At 49.3% G+C, this 17,483-nt stretch overlaps 1 protein-coding gene across 1 annotated transcript in view; it reads right to left on the minus strand.

Annotated features, from left to right (window-relative positions):
• Positions 1-1,468: 1,468 nt before the first annotated feature.
• Positions 1,469-17,483, minus strand: part of LOC119241952 (RNA binding protein fox-1 homolog 1) — a 111,217-nt gene continuing 95,202 nt past the window's right edge. The window contains exon 7 of the mRNA XM_054693927.1: positions 1,469-1,605. Within this exon, the coding sequence (XP_054549902.1) occupies positions 1,469-1,605 (137 nt within the window). The remainder of the gene's footprint in view (positions 1,606-17,483) is intronic.

Raw genomic sequence — 17,483 nt, forward strand, 5'->3', positions numbered from 1 at the left:
GTCACACACATAGGGCTGAGGATAGGCAGATGCATTTTTTGGAGGGTGGGGAGAATTTGGGGCAAATTCATCCTTGGTTTGTTAATATTTATCATCTTTAAGTTTAAAAATAACTAAACCTTTTTCTTGCTCTTGTCCACTAAAAAGCTCAGCACTGACCTCAACCCGAAACAAGAAATGATGAGTCTTATTTCTTGATTTCCCCTTCCTGATCATTCCCCCTAGTTTCGTTTCTTTCATCCTTTATTTTACCTCATTGCATTTGCTTTCATAGACTTGGAATGTGCTACCCTGGTAGGGGTGAGATGAGTAGGAAGTGACAAGTGTTTTTCTTTATAATCAGTATTGTGGTGATCTAGGCTAATTCAGTTTTGCTAAAAGAGATTTATAAGCCACAGAGCTATGAAAAATGCACTCAGCCCTTCCCAGTGGTCCCCAATGAAGTCACATTCTCTCGACAGACTCTACAGCCAGACACTGGCCAGGGCAGCCAAGCCACACTGGCCAGGGCACAGCTGACTCCTCAGAGCAGCGCCGTGGCACCTGCTAACTCTGTGGGGGGGCTGTCCTGTGCACGGAGGGCCCTTGGCAGCACCCCACCTTCTACCGCTTAGATGCCACTGAGTCCCACTGCACTGTGACAACCCACCACGTCTCCAGATCTTCCAAAAGTCCCCTCAGGCTACAATTCCCTTGTTGAGGTCCCACGCTCCCTGACTTGGGGTGCTGGATGTTCTGGGAGTTTCCGTAACAGGAAGGCAGAAGGGGACACCCTTCAGGATCGCAGCCCGTCCAACTGGGACTGTTTTTTTTTGTTTGTTTGTTTGTTTTGTTTTGTTTTGTTTTGGAGCATTCACCACCATTCCTTGGTATTCTGTTGGCAATACCAAAGTCCACGTGCAGACAGGCCAACTGGCCAACTTGCAAGTTCCCAGAAGGGGGTTAAGGAAGGCACATGCCATTTTGGATAATTGGACCAAAACAAGTGTTGATTTCAATTGCACTGAATTCACGAATGTTTGCAGGTGACTCCCGCCTAATTTTCTCTTCTCCCCCAAAGGTTCAGAAACATTGAAGAGTGAGATGGTTTGGGGGCTGGGGCGCAAGACCACCCCAGGGGGAATTTTGAAAACCCTCAGTCCACAGAGGGCCAGATTCGGGGTGCAGAAGTGACCCAACCTCCTTAGTGACCAGATGTTTGCCATCGTCAGAAAGACAGCTCTGTCTGTCACCACCTCTCTGTTCTCCGGCATTCAGTCTCCAGGAGAATTTCCATAACCACATGTGACATGTAGGATGCTTGAAGGCACCGACCAGACAGCACAAATTACACTCATTTTTCAATACTCTTCAAGGTGGCTAACGCAGGCGCGGGCTGCATGCGGGGTGGTTCTGGGGGCGTCAAGACCAGCATGCTCGCAGCAGGAGGGGTGGGCGCGGGGCGGCACCCCACGGGGGCCACCCCCACTTACCCGCCGTAGGCTGGGATCGGGGGTGGGGGCGCTGCGGCCCGGAAGGTGTTGTACACGGCACGGCCACGGCCGCGCAGGTGCGCCCCTCGGTAGGCGGCCGCGGCGGTGGCTGCTGGATACGGGAAGCCGGGCACTGCGGGCGAGAGGAGAGAGAGCAAAGGTGTCAGACAAACGCTGGCCCCGGAGGGCGCCCGTCCCCAGGGACCCTGCTCCTGCAGACCAAGACTGGACACTTGGCCTTTCCAGGCACACACATACACACAGGTGCATCGCATGTGGGCTGCATTCACATGCACGCCTGGACACATGCATGCACCTATCTGTGCACAGGCATGCATGTGTTCACACATGTATACAGGAGGCGCATACTTAATGTGCATTCACCTGGATGTGATTGTTTAGACATACACACATTCCGGTGTGTCAGTGGTTATCTCTGGGGCTAGACTGCAAAAGTGTGATTGTCCATTCATAGCTTTCTCATCTCACGCTTATTTATTTCCACCTTTTTCCCCCTCGTGCGCATATATTGCTTGTTCAGAGTTTCTAATTGAAGAGCAGTGGTCCCGGGTCAAGTGTCCTGGTGCTGGAGAAATAACCCTTCACCAAGCTCCCTCTGCCCCCAACCATCCGTAAGGCTTTAAAAAACACTATAATGGGGCTTCCCTCGTGGTGCAAGGGGTTGAGCACAGCACTGTGAAGCAATCTGCAGCCACTGCAGCACGAGTTCGATCCCCGGTCAAGGAGCAACCCACATGGTGAGCGGACCTTTCCTGTCTCGCCCGCTGCTCCCCTCAGCAGTGTACCTTGGTAGATCTGCCTGCTCTACTCCCCACTCTGTCTCTGGTGACTCACCCTCCCACACATCTGGCCTGTACCCCAGCTCTTGTATGCATAAATAAATAAATCTTTTTAAAAAATGAAATAAAAAACACTATTATGGCTGTGCAGCCTGGACACTCCTAGCACGGAGAGAAGAGTGTGGTGGGATATTCTTCACTGGGGGGAGGTCCCTCCGCAGAGTGACTGTCAGTGTCATGAGGGAGATGAAGTCTGAGGCTGAACCCCCTGATAAGGAGTTTTGGGTACCCTTCCTCCTACCCACGCAGATGCTGAGCCAGGGAGTCTCCAGGAGTCGCCCCTGCAGGCACCAGCCACCTCTGAAACCCACATCTCTGGGGACACCACCAGCTTGTTCTCTCCCCTGTGCCCCAGGCAGCATCACCCAATCGTGCCCAGGAGGGGGTGCTTTGCTGGGGATACACCCAGAAACCACTGTTGTCCAAGGCATGGATGTTCCAGGCTCAGGAGGCCCAGGGGGCCGGCGGTGCTCCAGAGCAGCTGGCCAGCTCACCAGGCTGCCTTCCCCCAGGAGCTCCATGCTGTGAATGTCCTGCCTCCCTTCCCTCCACCCCCATGCCTCCCCAAGTCAGCAGAGGCCCCCGATTTCATCCCCAGGTCATAGTCAGTGGACATGGGAGTGGATGGTTTCAATGTATGCGCAGGAGGCGAACGAGGTCAGGCAGCGGAGGACAGATACTTAACCCAGCAAACCTCTCCTTGCCCCGTTTTCTCCTCTCGCCTCCCTGTCTTGAACAGGAGCCTTATGAGCGTCCAGAAAGAGGGGCCTCCCCTCTCCTGCCCTCACCTGGGACTTCCTGCAGCGGAGGGGGCAGGTTTCCTGGCCAGCTCGGAGACTTAAAGCCTCTTTAACTGAGCTCAGCAGGACACGCCACCCTCACTTTCCCTGGACTCCCTTTTGGGGACACCTAACCTCTGCAGGTGTTGTTTCTCAGATCGTGTTAGAGTTGTCTCTCCACTCTGTAGCCAAACTGCCAAGAGGGGCTCCCCCTTCCTCCTGGCACCTTGGGGAGCCGAAGCCTCCCTCAGCTCCTCCCCCAGCTCAGTTCTTTCTATCTGCACCAGGTGAGGGCTGTAGAAGGTGATTTTGCTAAAGGCTAGAAAGGACATTGGGAGAGAGGTCCCAGGGGAGTCTGCCTGCTCCCCAGGAGATGGGGCAGTGAGCTCAGAGGCCTGAGAACCACACCCTGCACCCCTGTAGCATATGTTGCAGGGGCAGGGCTGGGAAGGGGTTTCCCACAGGGACCCCGCCCAGTTCCCAGCCCAGACTGGAGTCTGACCCATTGAACTGAAGGCCAGCCTGCCCCTGGGCCCAGGATGCTCCCCCTTCTCGAAGGGCCAGAGGCCAGGTGGCTCCTGGAGTCAACCCCACCTTCCCCTCAGGCCGGGGGTAACTGCTAGGCTTGTAGAACCAGCCCAGAAAGACTTTATCTCTTAGTCCCAGAAGATAGTGATGTTATTTTTAATCTGTGTGTCTGTTCCTAAAGACCAGCCGTGCATGGGAAACACGCTCTCCTGGCCAGCCCCCGACCCCCACGTCACCGGGAAGGGGTTTCAGCTGATGGGGCTGAGATGCAGAGAGGTGTCCGTGTGGATGGGGGGCAAATCCTGACCCCGGCAGGCCTGGAAGCAGGGAGACGGGAGACCTTGGCTCCAGGGCTGGGGGATGCGAGAGCTTTGGCTTGGAGGCCATCTTGCCACGGTTCCAATATTAAGTTTTCATAGGAACACCCTGCCTTTTGAAATAAGGAGAATGAAAAATTCACAATCTGGCCGAGCAGCTGGCTGCCTGTGTGAGCAAACACGGTAATTATACTGCCCCATTCGTTATTGCTTGCTTCAGGGCAGGGCCGGCCAGACAAGATCCCTCTCAGCGACAAGCAGGTTTTACAATAATTCTTGGAGGATTTAGATGTTGAGATAGAGAACATGAAGCAGAAGCCTGGCAGCGGCGCGAGATGAGCACGAGCTGCTCCAAGTGCGGGGCCAGGTCCCCTTTTGCACCCCGTTGTTAGAGGAAGAAGTGTCCCTGGCAAGTCACAGGACAAGGCTCTGGGATCCTCCACGGGGGAGCATTAGAGGGTGTCCCGGTAAAGTCCTGGCTTCCATCTCCTCCCTCCTGAGAGGCACCTATCTGCAGGCTAAATAGGGAGGTTCCATGGCTGACACCTGGGAGCAGAAGCTTCGTGGAGAAGCAGTGAGTCTCCCAGATGTTGGGGTTCTCAGCTGTCTCCTCCCTGCTGCTGCCTTAGAGCTGGCTGAGGGGGCGCTGGATGATGCCCTAGTTGTTCTTCATGACTGAGGAGCATTTCCTGCCTCTCTGCTGCCTTCCTGCTCTCTTTGCTTCCTCCCTCCATTGCTCTGCTCATTGATTTCGAAGGTGGCCTGGCACAAAGCAGGCATCGGCGATCAAAAACAGAGCCTGGACACCCTTCATTTGTCTCCTTTCTGAGAGAGGAGAGGCCCTTCCTCTTTGCTTTCCATAGCACTGTCCTCACTGCCCACTGTCTAAAGTGTCCTGCCCAGGACTGGCAGAGAAACAGGCTACAAACAGCACAGCTGGATCTCATTTGTGACCCCTAGAAAAATAATTACTATGTCCATACTCACAGGAGCCACAGAGCCATCAGCGGCAGGACTTGGGACATGTGTGGGTCTGATGAAAAGGGAGAGGACTTGGATAAACCACTGCACTTGGAATGCTTTCGAGCCCTCCGTTCACTTAAATTCGCTTTTATTGCTGCCGAGTGACAGGATTTGAAGATCCGTTTCTTGTTCTGGAGTAAAGCAGGGCTCACACTGTCCCCCAGACAGGTGACAGCTATGAAAAGCCACTGAGCCATGTCACTCCGTTCATGTCGCGCAGACAGCACTCTCGCAACCCTGACAGCACCACTTCTGAACGCAGTACATGCATGCAACAAGGAACAAGGGAAAATATCATCTACGATCTTTATAATCCCTAACTTGTCTGCTCTGTAGCTATGTAGCTGTGCCTCCTGCCCCCCCACCCCCCATTAGAGGACCTCCTGGCCCCCATGGCTGGGTTAGGGCAGCTTGGCTCCCTTCTGCCACTCAGACAAATGGTCAATTTCAAATGCAAAAGAGCCTGTTTGTCAGGCTGCCTTTAGATTAAAGGTGGGAGGCCCTGGTTTTTTTCCCCTGCCTACCAGGCTGGCTTGCAGATACCATGACATGGTTAAATGCGTCCATAAAGCAATTACCCAGATAGATGACTCAGATACAGATGAAACAAAACCAGAAAGGCTTATCCTTGAACCATGCAGAGAGCAGACATCTCAATTCCGTGCTCACTTCGTGCCACTGACTCTTATCTTTTGTTGACTTCAGTTACCATGTCATCTATCAAGGCCCCAGTTCAGGAGTTTGGATGCAGTTAGCAGGCGATGAATGGCAATAAACCCCATGCAAGGCGCCAGTGGAAATGCACAGAGTCCTCCCCATTCTTGGAATGGAGTAATCGACGTCAAGACGTTAATGAAAGTCATAAACCTGTCACCCCGCCCAATATTTGTAAATGCCTCTTTGTTAATTAAAGAACAGTGTTAGAGAGGAAAGACTCCAAGGCACAGGCATTCGTGAGCCCCAACTTAGGAGCTGGATATTTTTTTTTTAGCTGAACTCCAAGCTAGTAAATACGTAAACAGACCATCACCAGGGGCCCACGGACAGCGTGCAGGTGGTGGCATGGATGCAGGACAAAGCCTCAGTGCCAGGCGTGAGGGAGGTGAGGGAGGCAAAAATCCAAAGGGAGGTTCATTATCCTGGAAAGGCTCCCTTTAAAACCTTATCCAGCATGAATCAAAGTGAAAAATCTGGTATCACTGCAACGAAAATTGGATTTAGCTCATAAGCTAAAAATGAGTTTCTCTCAAAGAAAACAGGGCAGAGCGCTGGAGCAAATGCTCAGGAGCGTCTGGTTGACGGCCGCCATTCCCAGCCCACTGCTCCCACCTTCACCGAGATTTATACCCAGAGCATACCAGGGGCCGGGGGGCATGGAGGGACCTTCTAGGTTGTTGGAAATAAAACCCTCCACACTTCGGAGCACAGTGAAGGGGGAAGAACCTCGGGGATGCAGCCCCAGACAGCCTGGGATGGGCTCAGGGGATCAAGTGTCCATCACTAGTATGTGAGCAGGACACACACCAGCCAGCCAAAGGGGCTACCAGCCACCAGCTGCCTCTCCCCTGAGGCTGAGCCCCGCCCGACCTTCAGGGGACCCCCACATTCAGTGTATTTACAGCAAGGGACCCATACCCTCCCTTCTCTTTCATGGCTCTCGAGCTCACCTTCCAAAATAAACACAAATAAGATCACCCCACCAGCCTGGAAATCCCGAGAGCAGACACACAAAACCAGTGGCAAATACTTGAGGGTTATAAAGTGCATATTAAAGCCTTGGCGCTCTGGGAGAGATGGACGAGCGGCAGATGCAAAACCCGACAGGGGGGCAGATTCACATCAAAGCCATAAAAATATACGACCGCTTTAATGGGCAACTATTCTTTGCCTTTGTGCCCGGGTTGCATTCGCATGAGGTTGCCAGATGCCCGGGGAAAGGTGCGCCATCAGAGGCAGGAGGGGCCGGCTGTCCTCCTGTCCTCCCTGCTTCTCCACCGTGCAGCCCCTCCCCGCCTCTGAATGTCTTAAGGCTAGAGAGGCCCTGTTTGTTTGGGGTGGAATTGTTCTGCGGGTAATTTATGGCAGGAAATAGCCGCTCACCGTTCTGGGGTTGCGGGCATGCCTTCAGCATTAGGCTCACAGATCTGCAGGGTTCCCCTTGGGGGAACACCCGTTCCACGCGCAGAACCATAAATTAAGAAGTGGCTTAATAGGTAACACAGCCAGGGGAAATAAACACCCAGCGTAGCTCAGTGTCACAGGCAGGTTGGCGTGTCACACATCACAAGCAACAGCCAAACAGCCTATTTTTTTTTCCCCAAATGGCAAAAACCTTAGCTTATCTTTTCCAAATGAATCTCAAATCAAGGTGCAGCATGTTGGTTTACAACAGCGCATTGAATGCACAACTAGGTCACTGTCTCTGAACGACACTAAATGGAGAATTGAATACGACGGGGCCTATTTAGTGCCAGGTCAAAACAAAAATGGCTTTCGATTTTTAAAACAATCAGTCATTTCAAGGCTTCCGAGGAAAGGAAAGGAAGCTCCATCCGTCAGGAAGACCAAAATGGCCACTGAAATTTTTGGAGTCTCTGGCCCTCCTATTCACATCTATTTATCCTGAAATACACGTTTGGGATCGGCTCTTGTCTCATTGAAAAACTGCATGTTGATATTAAATACTGCTGTTTAGAAGTGAATAAATCTACATTTTGGACAAACAGTTCCTTATAGGACCTCCTCATTTGAAATGCATTGAATAGGAAAACAAAAATTTCTAATTAATGTACAAGTCTAATCACCATTCTCCACATGGAAGAGTAATTTTTCACTGTTCATTTGCTTGGTTTAATCTCAAAACTGACATAACAGAAACGCAATGTCCTATAAATCTCCCCTCATTTGTTTCTTTAATATTCATATTCCATTGAGCTGCAGCTGCTTGTTGCTGCCGTCTATTACAACTTGCAAAAGTGTCGATAAAAATATTATGAAAGGCAAGATGTGTTTCTTGCTGGCTGTGCGTGCCATTTATTTGGGGAGAGACAATAAATGGCTCATGGATTGTCCCCCGGCCTGCTGCTTGGTGGGTGATTAGTGATTAATTACCTGGCAGCAAATTGACATGGCACGAGGAAATTGACACAGCCCTGATTAATTAACTTTTTATGGGCGGTAGTTACTCACAAAACATTGTGCACCATAATTGAATCTCTTTACATAACGTCATGGTACAAAAGTTTTAGTCAAATCCAAATTAGCCAGAAGTTTCTAGGCTGTTGCGGGGCTGATTAGGATGTGTCGGAGGAATTGGCAAGAAGTCTAAGTTGGCGAGAAACGGACACGGTGGAGGGGAAGGCGGAGACACGGTGCCGGGCTCCCGGCCTAAGCTGACCAGCATCTTCCCTCAGTGAGGCTGAAATGCCTCATTTCTCTCCAGCCTCCTGGGACCACTGCCTTTGCCGTTGTCCTCAGCTTTGTCTGGTCTCTGAGTGTGAGTTGATTCCCTGTTTTTTGGTTCCAACATCTCCTCCTTCCCGGGGTATTTTCCTTTTGATCTTACTCCACATTTCCCCATCACCATTTTTTTCCCCCTCCAATTATCCATCTCTTAAATCTGGTTTAAGAGATGGTTGCAAATGCATCGTCTATCTCTGTGTTGAGATATCTTGAGAAGAACTTTAATGTGTCAATACTGTACCTCCAGCACCTCACCTGGCGTAAGGCAGTTGCTGAATTGTTTACTGGTTTTATTGTCAGTAAAGTCAGAATGCCAGGGATGGTCAGTGACCCAGGGATGGTGTGTCATGCACCTAGACAGGGTAGGAGCTGCTAAGAGGTTGCTTAACAAGGATGCATGATCCAAGGGAAACTGGTTTCCTGAGGATATTCGTGAGGGACTCAAATAATCCAAGCAATTGGCTAGATTCCAACCCCCAGCACCTCACTCAGAGAGAGGGAAGATGCAGCTGTGATGTAGCAGCCATGGTTACTGACACTTGCTCGTGGCAGACCCACGGATGAGCTCACTCGCTCTTCACAAAGCCTTGTGATCCAGGCGGCGTTGTTCCCTTTGCTTTCCCAGGGAGGGGAGATGCTATACAGAGCAGCTCAAGAGAGTCACCAAGTGATCTGAGCCCAAGTAGCTTGCCACACCCTGGGCCCCTGATCTTGTCTATTGTTCACAAGATGAGTAGGACAAAGTCTTCCCAAGTCAGTTTTGGGGAGATCCTGTCTACTCTGATGTCTCCACATCCAGAGAAGCTCAGTTTGCACTTCGCTCCTACTGCCTGTTAAGGGTGCTTCATCCCTCCCTGTAGCCATACAAGAGACGAGAAACCCAGCCCAATCCATCATGGATTGTGCTAATTTGCAGGGGAATCTGTTGACAAGCCTCCCTGAGACCTCAATATGCTCCTTGTTGGGGGGCAGGGGGTGGAAGTTGGGGGGAGCACCATTTCTTCTATTCTGTATTTATGATCTGAGATTTCAAGACACCTGGAAGGCTTTTGCTCCTTTTCTGCTAATTGGATACAGGCCACCGGGATCACGGCAGATTTATGTTCCCGATAAGAGTCCAAGGCAAGCTGTTTCCCTTCTCCACTGGGGGTTATTTCCACATCTGGATGAGAGCTGGGGGGTCACATACAATCCAGAAATGGGGAAATGGATGCTTCCAGTAATGGGGACCTGGCATTATGCACACAGACCTGATTACTGTCAAGATAATGAGCAGCTTATGATCAAATTCAACTAGAAATTTTCTCCAAGACTCCGAAGATTTAAATAGACCCATAATAACTGGATCTCTGTGCTTTTACCTGCATATCATCTATTAATATTGTTATTCAATCTCACTTGACTCACAACTTGGTTAGAAATAAATCTCTTCCTTAGAAAGAAAAGAAATGACTCATCTAGGAAAAAAAAAAAATCAAGAAAACTAATGCAATCAAAACACAATGATTTGCTCTGAGCAGTGAGGCTGTTTCCCCAAAGCAGAAATGTTTTGTAGCCTAAAAACAAATTTCAAAAGCTGAAACAAAACCCACATGAAAGCTCACGCACAGAAACACCCCTTCATCATTTAGGTCTTTTGGACTTGGAACGAGCACGCAGCCTCATCCCTAACTGATGGCACATTATTCCTGCTTACCTCCCAAAGTCATCTCCTCGTCTCTTTGCTCCCAGGTAACAAACGGTCGGATTAATCCGACAGACATGTGGTGAATGGCATGGCTGCTGAGCGTGCAGGGAAAGGCTTTGACCGTGCAGAAGACATATTTGTGATCTGTCTTCTCACAGGTATTGACAATACCCCCCCGGGCAGAATTTTTGTAACATTTCATTCAGCCAAACGAGAATGAATCTCAATCTCCTAGTGTTTAACTTGGCAGGCCCACGGAAGGCATTTACAAAGGTGCTTTCTGTGGCTGGAAGACAAACAAAGGGCCGTGATGCTGAGATCTGTTTTCATTTGGACGAGGGGGATTTGCCATCATCTATTCGTTTGACAAAACCGGTCCCGGTACCCATTTAGCTCTTTGGGGGCCACGATGGAAAAAAGGCAAATAATTTATATAAATAATTACTTTATCGAGTGCATATACACGGTCAAGCTTCAATTGTTAAATCATTCATGATCTGGCTCACAGCTGGCTGAAGCAGCAAGTTCGGTGAATTACCTCTCCAGGTAGGAATCGGGGCAGGGCTGCCTTCCCTGGTGCTCTGGGGCTGCCGCAGCCCCTCACCAGGCCCCCAGAGGGGTTGCTGAGCCCACGGGAGGGTGGCTGAGCACTCACACCCAGCTGGCTCGGGGGGCGAGCAGGGGCTGATTCGAGCTCAGACAACCTGATGTTGATTACTCAAAATCAGCAGGGGCAGATTGGGTGGGAGATCCTGAAAAAACTGGGGGGGTGGGGACAAGATGGATGTAGTGACCACCTGCCTGATATCCCACCTGGAAGAACCTTCCAGAAAGGATCCAGCTGTCCAGTTACTGGATGGCCAGCTTCTCTGCCGAGCTTTCAAAGCTGCCAAAGAACGAGGCTCCTAAACCAGACAGGCTTCCTGGCACAAGTTGTTCCAGAGGCTCCAGCTTCCAAGGGGCTCCCCATTCAGGGGCATGTTTGATGCCCATTCAGGTAGGTAGGCCACAGCTCCAGGTGCCATACACCCGAGACCCAGTCCCCCAGGCCAGCTCTTCTCACCATAGCACGGTGCACTCAAGGAGAACTTTGTAATATCAAGGCCGGGGGCCAGAATTTGCCAGCAAAAAGTGACCTTTAGAAATGCTTCTTAGCCACCTGGAGCAACCACTAGGGCGGGATGGTGTGGACACTCAGGCAGGGGTCCCAGAGACGTGGGTCTTGTACACTCGCTTGTTTTCACACGTAGAGCGATTTGGGAGCCAGGCTGCATACAAATCTAGATCTAAAATAGAGGATCTAAAATAGAGGCGAGTTGTCTGAGCCTGCAAGCTGCATTTTGCTCACACTTGCTTCCCCAGCTCGCCAGCAGCGGTGCTTTTATATAAGACAGGACCGAAGACAAGATGTCTGGGGGGCCTTAGTGAAGCGAGTGTCCACTGGAGGTGCCCCACAAACCATGCCGGGCTCTTTTCCATCAATGGGGGGTGTGCTCAGTTACGTCCAGGGGGTAACACTGTGCACAGAAACTGCGCTTGTAAGTGGGGTGCCCCTGTGGGGTTAGACTCATCCTAGGCAAGGGCACAATCCAGGTGCCGGATCGCCACCTCCAGATGTTCCCCACTCTCCTCCTAAGCTGCTCACTCCCAGCTGGGAAGACTTACAGAGGTCTGGGCTCAATGTATCCGCCCGGGTCCCCTAGGAACACACCCCTGGCCCTGCTGTACCAAGCTGCCCCCGGATTTATATCCCGGGCAACACACAGGAGCTTTGATCTTCAGCCCCTGTAAATTTTATGTTCAGAGTCCTGAACTCTCAAAATTGTAACTTCTCCTCATCTTAAATCCGCATTAGTTTGAGAAAGCAGATGAGTGCTTCCAAAAATAAGCTTGTCCACCCTATCAGCCCTCCCTCTTGCCTCTGCCCAGGGCTGCAGCAGGGAGGGTGTTATGTGGGGGTGGGGGGGCTGCACCCAGTGGTTTGTGGATCCTCTTAAGGAAACGTAAGCATGAAAAAAATCCTTTCTGTCAATGCTATCACAGGACTCGAGGTTTCCAGGGAATTCTCCCAGAACAACTGCCTCGCTGCCTTTCAGAAACGTCTCATCTCGGCCTTGTTCTCCGCCTGTGCGTGCACTGAGGTCCCAGGGCTACGTAGTTTATTGTTTTAATATCTGTCTGACACAAAGCAAACCATCCTCAAGTGACTCCTTATCTGTCATATGTATTTCTGTGGAAGAAATATCAAGACAAATAAGATGTTTGGGGGCACACACGGGATGGTAGTTTTTGCAATTGGCAGCCTTTTGCATCAGCGAGACCCCCGACTGAAAAAGACAGAAGCCACCGGTCTGCATTGAGATTAATAACCGAGGTGCTGGGAGAGCCGGGGCGCAGCGCCTGACATGGGCAGCTTCCCTGCAGAGTCTCCCCTTTAGACAACAGAGGGTGTTCAACTAGTGCTTTTTTTTTTTAATCTTCCTGAAATTGGTAAAAAAAAAAAAAAAGAAGAAGAAGAATAGAAAGAACAGAAACTATGAGGTTCTCTGCGATGCCAATTCAGTGATTCTCCAGATGGCCATGGAGTCACCCAGCCGGGTGAGGGTGGCAGGGATTAAAAATATAAAGGAAGCTGCTCTGAAAACTGGGGTCCAGGTAGAATAACTAAGAAGAGTCAGTGAAAATGTCTTAAAAATCACCTGCTAACAGGATGGAGATGGGCTGGACTCCGAGAAAACAGCAGATGAAGAAAAGCAGAGAGATGGGGAGGCAGAGTCCCTGGAGCTGAGCGTCAGCGGTGGCAGGTGGACAGCGAGTCCCACGGTGTCCATCACCGCTCGGCGCATGGGCCGATGATGATAGAGGCGCTTGAGAGCAGCCCATGGCAACAGCCCTCCTCCCAGGGCATGGGGAGGGACCCACACCTGCACCGTCAGGTGTAGCTAGCGCGTGGAGAGCAGGGAAATTCACTGCACCTGCTAAGAGGCGGCGCTCACCAGGGTCAGTGCCCTGGCAGGAACTGGCTCTCAAGTGTCCCTGTGCGCAATGTGTGCACAATTCTCAGGAGGCATCTGCCTATTATCTGTCTGGCCCCTAGGAGCACAAGCTTGCAGGAGGCTGATTTGTGACGTCCCAGCCACGAGCACCTGCAGTACATGGAATGGAGCCGAGTGTGTGGAAGGAAACGAGAGATGGGTCAAAGGAAGCTTCTTAATTTCAATCTCCTCCCCCAGCAGGGGATGGATGAAGTGAGAGGAGGAAGGCAGGGATTGTTCAGAGCTGATGACAGAGGGGATGCAGAACGCTGTCACCATAAGGCTGAGCTATGGAGAAAGAAGAACGGCTCGATGTTGATTCCCATTAGGGGACCTAGTTTGGGGATCTTTAAGAGCCAGAGTATCTTTAAGAGCTGGACATGGGAGAGGAGGAATAGAGGCAGCCCCAGCTGAGAGCTCCTGGGTAACTCTCACCATCTAGTCTCACTTTTAGCTCAGGGAACTAGGGTAGGCCTGAGTCAGCCCTGGCTAATGGCACCAAAGCAAGGCCTCTGCATCCCCATCTATTTGCTCTTTATTGTGAGAGTGGAATTAACAGTGAATCCATTGAATCTAGTCCCAATTTAGGTACATCTCCAAATTATGTCTCTGTCCTACTTTAATACTTACCAGGAGAAAGGCATCTCTTCACACACCTACTTACATTACTTGTTTTAAACTATGGTAAAATGGTGCAAAATGAAAAAGGTACCTGAAGGTACACAATGAAAAGAATTCTCCTTTTGGGCCTCCCTGGTGGCGCAGGCGGTTGAGCGCCGCACTGTGAGGTTGTCCACAGCCTCTGCAGCATGAGTTTGATCCCCAGCCGGCCAGGGAACAACCCACATGGTGCAGCAGACCTCTCCTGTCTTGCCTGCAGCTCCCCTCAGCAGTGTATTTCGTCAGTCTGCCTGTTCTGTTCCCCACTCTGTCTCTGGTGAATCCTCTCACCCTCCCACACATCTGGCCTTTACCCCGGTTCTTGTATAAAAATAAATAAATCTTAAAAAAAAAAAAAAAAGAAAGAAAAGAATTCTCCTTTTAATCTGCATCCCAGGTAGCCAGCTGCCCTGGTAAACTATCTGGCCCCCAAGATTTTTTTTTTTTCAATAAAGTTTTATTGGAAACAGGCCCATTCATTGACGTATTGTCTATGGCCTCTTTCAAGTTATAAGGATAGAGCAGAGTAATTGCAAGGAGATCAGTTGGCTCTTAGAATTGGAAATATTTATTGCCTGGCCTTTTTAAGGAATAATTTTGTCAACCCTTGATCAGACAGATCAGACAGGGAAAAACTGCATCTCCAGAGATGGTAGGATGGGAAGGAGATGGCCTGAAGGTAAGGACTGGACACTGACCGAGAGGATGTACTTGAATCCTCTCCACCCAGACATTGCCAGGAGCTGAGCAGTGGGCTTGGGTTTCACTTAGGCACAGGTCAAAGTTGATCTAGCTGGGTGACCTTGGACAAATTCCTTAATTTCTCTACATTAAATTTCCTCATTTGAAAGGGGTTCATAATAATCACACCTATTTCATAGTCATCTTGTGAAGAGTAAGTAAGAAAGTTCATGTGATGGGCTTAGCAGAATTCCTGACAAAGAGCAAGTGCTAATTATTAGCTATTATTATTAGTCTGGTGCTATTTTTAATCTCATAGTTAGAACTAGGTTAAGGCCAGCTAGATACTTACCTTGGGTAAAACATTTAAGGGGAGGAGACACCAAAAACAAAACAAAGACCAGTAATCAGGAAAAGTCCTATTTTACTGCAATTAAAGAAAATATTAAAATTGCTATTAGAAAAATCCATGAAGGACACTCTATACCTAAACAAAAAAGGTGGACTCTAAGGCAAAAGAAAAAAAAATAATATTCATTCCGTCTTTATGGAGAATTTTGATATTTTGTTCATCATGTATTTTTCCCATTTAGACTTTAAAAAAATATATTAAATTTTTATTTGTGTTGAGTTGGGGGAGGGGCTCTTTAAATTTGAGGCTAGTATTTCACTACCTTCCCCTATTTCCTCCCAGCATTGATTATTATTCTTCTAAACTTCTTCCAGAAAATATTAGAAAAAGCCTTTTCAGGGCAACCAGAAAGTTCTGAGCTACAGGAAGGACAGGGAGACAGAAGACAAAGCCACCAGGGGCTCACAGGCCTGTGCTCACACTTTCTATGAAGTGAACTCAGGCTACTGACATCTTCTGCATTGGGCCACAGAAAGAGGAAGCCATAAATTAATTTAGGTCGTTATTTTAATTACAGACACCAAGGGAAGTTCCATCAATTGTCTAAGAGTAGAACAGTGCAGGCCTGATTTATGCATTTTTCTGCCACTTAAATCACTGTTTTATGAATTGCACACAATTACTTCCATAAAATCTGCAATCAATATATCAATTAAAACAGTGCCACGACCACTTGCCCTTGAGTTTCATAAAAGTGAATAAATGAGGTGATGATTTTGCATTTCGATCACGTTTAGGTTCCCAATCTTCTGCCTGGGATATCACTTTTTTTTTTTTTTCCTGTTGTCAGGGATGACAATTTCAAGTGGAAGAAACAGCTGATGCCTTTTACTTAGAACTTGTGCTGACATGGATCTGAGGTTGGACTGGGGCTTCCAGGGAGCACTGTCTGCGTGGATAAGGACAGAAGAAGCAGTTGGAACCAGGTATTAATGGCTGCTGGACTTGCTTTTCTAGTCCCTGACAAATATTATTTTTTATAAATAAGATTTATTTTATGTGTACAAGAGCTGGGGTACAGGCCAGATGCGCGGGAGGGTGAGAGGATTCACCAGAGACAACAAATAATATTCTTTTAAGCCCCCCCTCCAGAAAATATTGGTGCTTGCATGCACCCCCCAAAATTCATGTTGATGTCCTGGCCCCTTTCATTGTGAGGGAATTTGGAGGTGGGGCCTTTGGGGAGGTGATGGGGTTCAGGTAAGGTGGGGCCCTCATGAAGGGATTAGTGACCTTCTAAGAGGAGATGCCTGCACACCAGCTGTCCCTTCCACCTGAGTCACAGGGAGAAGGCGACCACCTATGAGCTGGGAGGGACCTTAGCCAGAAGCTCCCTACCTGCACCTGAACCTCAAATTCCAGCCTCAAGAACTCTAAGAAAATCCATTTCTCCTGGGTCAGCCTCCAGTCAATGGCATTCTGTTTTCTTGGCACAAGAAGACCCAACAATACAGTGCTGAGCAAAACTTGCCCCCGACAGGGACTGTGCAATCTAAAGTGATAACGCTGGTAACAAAAGAGAAGGCATGACATTTGCGTCCATAATTACAAATGTGGCATGGCACATGAGCAGAGCCAAATGACAAGATAGGAAACGTGTTTGCAACATCGAGGGGTTCCACAGGTCGTGCTCCCTAATGAGTGTTTTTTCTCAATGTGATTTAAAAATAAAATGAGAAAGATGCAGAAGAGAAATGGGGGTGTGTGGACCAGAAATTCACCAGAGGCGACATCCCCAGGACAATGACAATAGACATGTGAAAGGTGGTGCTCCCCTGGAGGAAGGAGAATGAAAACTGCAGCAGGGGGCTGCTGTCTCCCACTCACCCACCTTGCAAAATTAAAAAGAGCAAAACACGCAGGTGCTGGTGAGAATGTGGGGATGCAAACACCAATCCCGCGTCTGGGGGCCTGATGCATGAAGCACGGGTGTGCCAGGGCCGGCCAGGATGTGCACCCAGCCCTGGGCAGGCCTGGGCAGCTGTGGAAAGAGAATGGCCCCGTGAGCTGCAGGCCACAGGCGGCATGAAAGGATCCATGAGGTTTAATGGGCACAAGTCAAAATGTGGGATTAAGTGAAGCAAAATGGGATTCATATGTGTAGTGTGCACATGACACATACGTGTGCTTCCCGTTATAGCATCAAACTATGGGCGACCCCCACGGTGCGTGGGTCTGGCCTTCTTGGCGTATTATGGGAGAAAGATGGACGCACACCAGGTGTCATTATAGGTTGAGGGTCTGAGTTTAGGGATAAAGCTGGGATATTGTTACCACGTTCTTCTCTCTGTGTGTGTGTGTGTGTGTGTGCAGGTTGCCTGATTATAGCAAGCACATGTTACTCTTGTAAATTTAAAATCTATCAGTCAAATTTTAAAGAAAATGAAACAAAGCTGGCAACATTTACCTGCTTCTGGAAACATCGACTCCATATGGAAGGAAGGATCAGTGGTAGTTACTTTGGTTAATCTAAGCTCAAACATGGAACCGATGTTTACCTCTTGATATTTGAGCTAATAAAAATGGAAGTCATGTTTTAATTTGGAAGAGAAGTGATATGTTCTTTA

Source organism: Talpa occidentalis, unplaced genomic scaffold (genome assembly GCF_014898055.3).
Source record: "Talpa occidentalis isolate TD23 unplaced genomic scaffold, MPIMG_talOcc4v2.1 talOcc4.12, whole genome shotgun sequence".
NCBI classification, from domain to species: Eukaryota; Metazoa; Chordata; class Mammalia; order Eulipotyphla; family Talpidae; genus Talpa; species Talpa occidentalis.